The sequence below is a fragment of the Gekko japonicus genome, unplaced genomic scaffold, assembly GCF_001447785.1.
Source record: "Gekko japonicus isolate JY-2015 unplaced genomic scaffold, Gekko_japonicus_V1.1 scaffold2681, whole genome shotgun sequence".
NCBI lineage: Eukaryota > Metazoa > Chordata > Lepidosauria > Squamata > Gekkonidae > Gekko > Gekko japonicus.
This window is the reverse complement of record NW_015170971.1, coordinates 91,856-94,584: the sequence shown is the minus strand read 5'-3', so window position 1 is coordinate 94,584 and position 2,729 is coordinate 91,856. Positions and strand designations below refer to the sequence as shown.

Below are 2,729 nucleotides of genomic sequence, written 5' to 3'. Positions count from 1 at the left end.
ACCGCAACCCTAGAGTCGGATTCGACTGGCTTTCGAGCAAGGGAGACCTTTACCTTTTACCTTCACTCGGAATCTCAGAGCGGCTTACAATCTTCCTCACTTCCTCTCTCGACAACAGACACCCTGTGAGGTAAGTGGGGCTGAGAGAGCTCTTTCGAGGACTGCTCGTAAGAGAACACCTCAGAGAACTTGTGACTGACCCAAGGTCACACAGCTGGCTTCATGTGGAGGAGTGGGGAATCAAACCCGGTTCTCCCAGATTAGAGTCTGGGCTCCTAACCACTACGCTAACTTGTGACTGACCCAAGGTCACACAGCTGGCTTCATGTGGAGGAGTGGGGAATCAAACCCGGTTCTCCCAGATTAGAGTCTGGGCTCCTAACCACTACGCCAAAAGAGCAGCTCAAATAGAAGAAGACCGTCGCCCCGCCCACTGACACAAGGGGAAACAACTTCCGTTTGGCTATTTATGACCAGCATCTCTCTTTTTTTTTATTGAGCTCGGCTAATAAGTTCCTCTCCCGCGAAATCAGCGACGAGCAGAGGAGCGGCGAGAAAGCTTGTCGCTGTGCCGGGATTTGTCTTCTCAGGTCGCTCGCTGAGCGGCAGGAAGGAAGCAGGTTAAGGAAGCAAAGAGCCGACGGGCAGGAAGGCCCAGGTGAAGCACGGCTGAAAGGGCCTTTCCCCTTGGCGGCTCTTTCACTTGATACGCAGGCCCTTCATGGCTGACTCCAGACTCTGAAATGACAATATGAGGGAGGGAAGGAAGAAAAGTTGGGGGGACCAGTGTGAGTGGGCAGGTAGGTGAAGTCAGTGTGGATGTAGTGGTTAGAGTGGTGTGCTACGAACAGGGAGCCACCCAGGTTCAAACGGCCACTGACTGGGTGACCTGTTCTCACAATAATAATAATAATCGTATGGTGAGTGTGTGTAGTATAGCCAGGAAATCCAAGGATTGTCTGGCAGCCAACGTTCTAGCTCTTTTAGCATTATGCACCACTGGGTGGCGAGCTAGACTTGGGGTTTTTGGGCTGAGAGAGCTGTGACTGACCCAAGGTCACCCAGCTGGCTTCATGTGGCGGAGTGGGGAATCGACCCCGGTTCTCTGGATTAGAGTCCTGCCACTCTTAACCGCTACACCACCAATGCTCCCTCTAAGCTGTGGCATCTTGTGAGCAAAAATTCTACTTGGTGAGCTAACTGGCATTCAAGTTGTCAGTGAACGATTTGGCTGCTGCATAAATTAGTTTGCTCTGGAGCCCCATCCTTCCTGAGCGAAGACAAAAATCTGTGAGCCGGAGGCTAAAAACTGAGCTGGCTCACACTAACTCAGCTTAGAGGGAACACTGTACACCACAGTTAGCTCACCCCTGTTCTCATAAGAACCGTCCTTCCTGTTTGCATAAGAACATCAGAAGAGTCCAGCTGGACCAGACCAATAGTCCATCTAGTCCAACAACCTGTCTCACACAGTGACCAACCAGTTCCTCTGGAGGGCCAACAACAGGGCACAGAGGCCGAGGGCATTCCCCTGTTGTTGCCTCCTGGCTCTGGGATTCAGAGGTTGACTGCCTCTGAATGTGGAGGTTCCTTTTAGTCATCAAACAGCTGCTGATAGACCTATCCTGCTGACCCCATAAGAAGAGCCCTGCTGGGTCAGCCCAGTGGTCCATCTGGTCCGGCATCCCGACTCACACAGGGGCCAACCAGTTCCTCTGGAGGGCCAACAACAGGGCAGAGAGGCTGAGGCCTTCCCCTGTTGTATCCTCCTGGCTCTGAGTTTCAGAGGTTGACTGCCTCTGAACGTGGAGGTTTCCCTCAGTCACCATGGCTAGTAGCCACTGATAACCTTATCCTCCACGAATCTATCTAATCCCCTTTTCAAGCTGTTTATTCCTGTGGCCATCACGACACCCTCCGGGAGAGAATTCCACATTTGAATCACTCTCTGTGTAAAGTAGTTATTTCCTTCTGTCCACCCTGAACCTACTGCCCATTAGCTTCACTGGAGTTCTAGTATTTTGGGAGAGAGAGAAACATTTCTCTTTGTCAGCTATCTCCACCTCATGCATAATTTTACAAACCTCTTCTCATGTCCCCCTTTACTCATCTCTTCTAAACTGAAAAGTCCCCGGCTCTTCAACCTTTCCTCAATCTAACCTTCCTCGCAGGGTGGTTGTGAGAATGAGATGGGGGAAGGGGGAACCACGTATATCCCCCCTGACCACCTGGGAGGAGGGGCGGGCTAAAAACAGACTGCAGAGAAGCTGCTAAATGCTGGGAAACTTGACAATACCTTTTTTGCTTGGCAATTCTTTGTCCCCAAACCCAGAAAAAGGCAACCAGGCAGAGAGTTCTAAGGGCGCACTCCAAAGGGGAAAAGTTACAACTCACAACCGATGCTCCCTCTAAGCTATGGAGTCTTGTGACTCGCAGTGTTCCCTCTAAGCTGAGTGAGTGTGAGCCAGCTCACAGTTTTTTAGCCTCCGGCTCACCCATTTTTGTCTCAGCTCAGGAAGGATGGCTCCAGAGCAAACTAATTTATGCAGCAGCCAAATCCCTGGCTCACAACTTTAATGCAAGTAGCTCACAAAGTAGCATTTTTGCTCACGAGATTCCACAGCTTAGAGCAGTGATGGCGAACCTTTTAGAGAGACCGAGTGCCCAAACTGCAACCCAAAACCCACTTATTTATCGCAAAGTGCTAACACGGCAATTTAACCTGAATA

General features: G+C 50.8%; 1 protein-coding gene across 1 annotated transcript in view; it reads right to left on the bottom strand.

The window, feature by feature from the left end:
• Window positions 1-699: 699 nt before the first annotated feature.
• ARPC1B (actin related protein 2/3 complex subunit 1B) overlaps window positions 700-2,729 on the bottom strand; it is a 27,315-nt gene continuing 25,285 nt past the window's right edge. Inside the window, exon 10 of the mRNA XM_015418946.1 lies at window positions 700-738. Within this exon, the coding sequence (XP_015274432.1) occupies window positions 700-738 (39 nt within the window). The remainder of the gene's footprint in view (window positions 739-2,729) is intronic.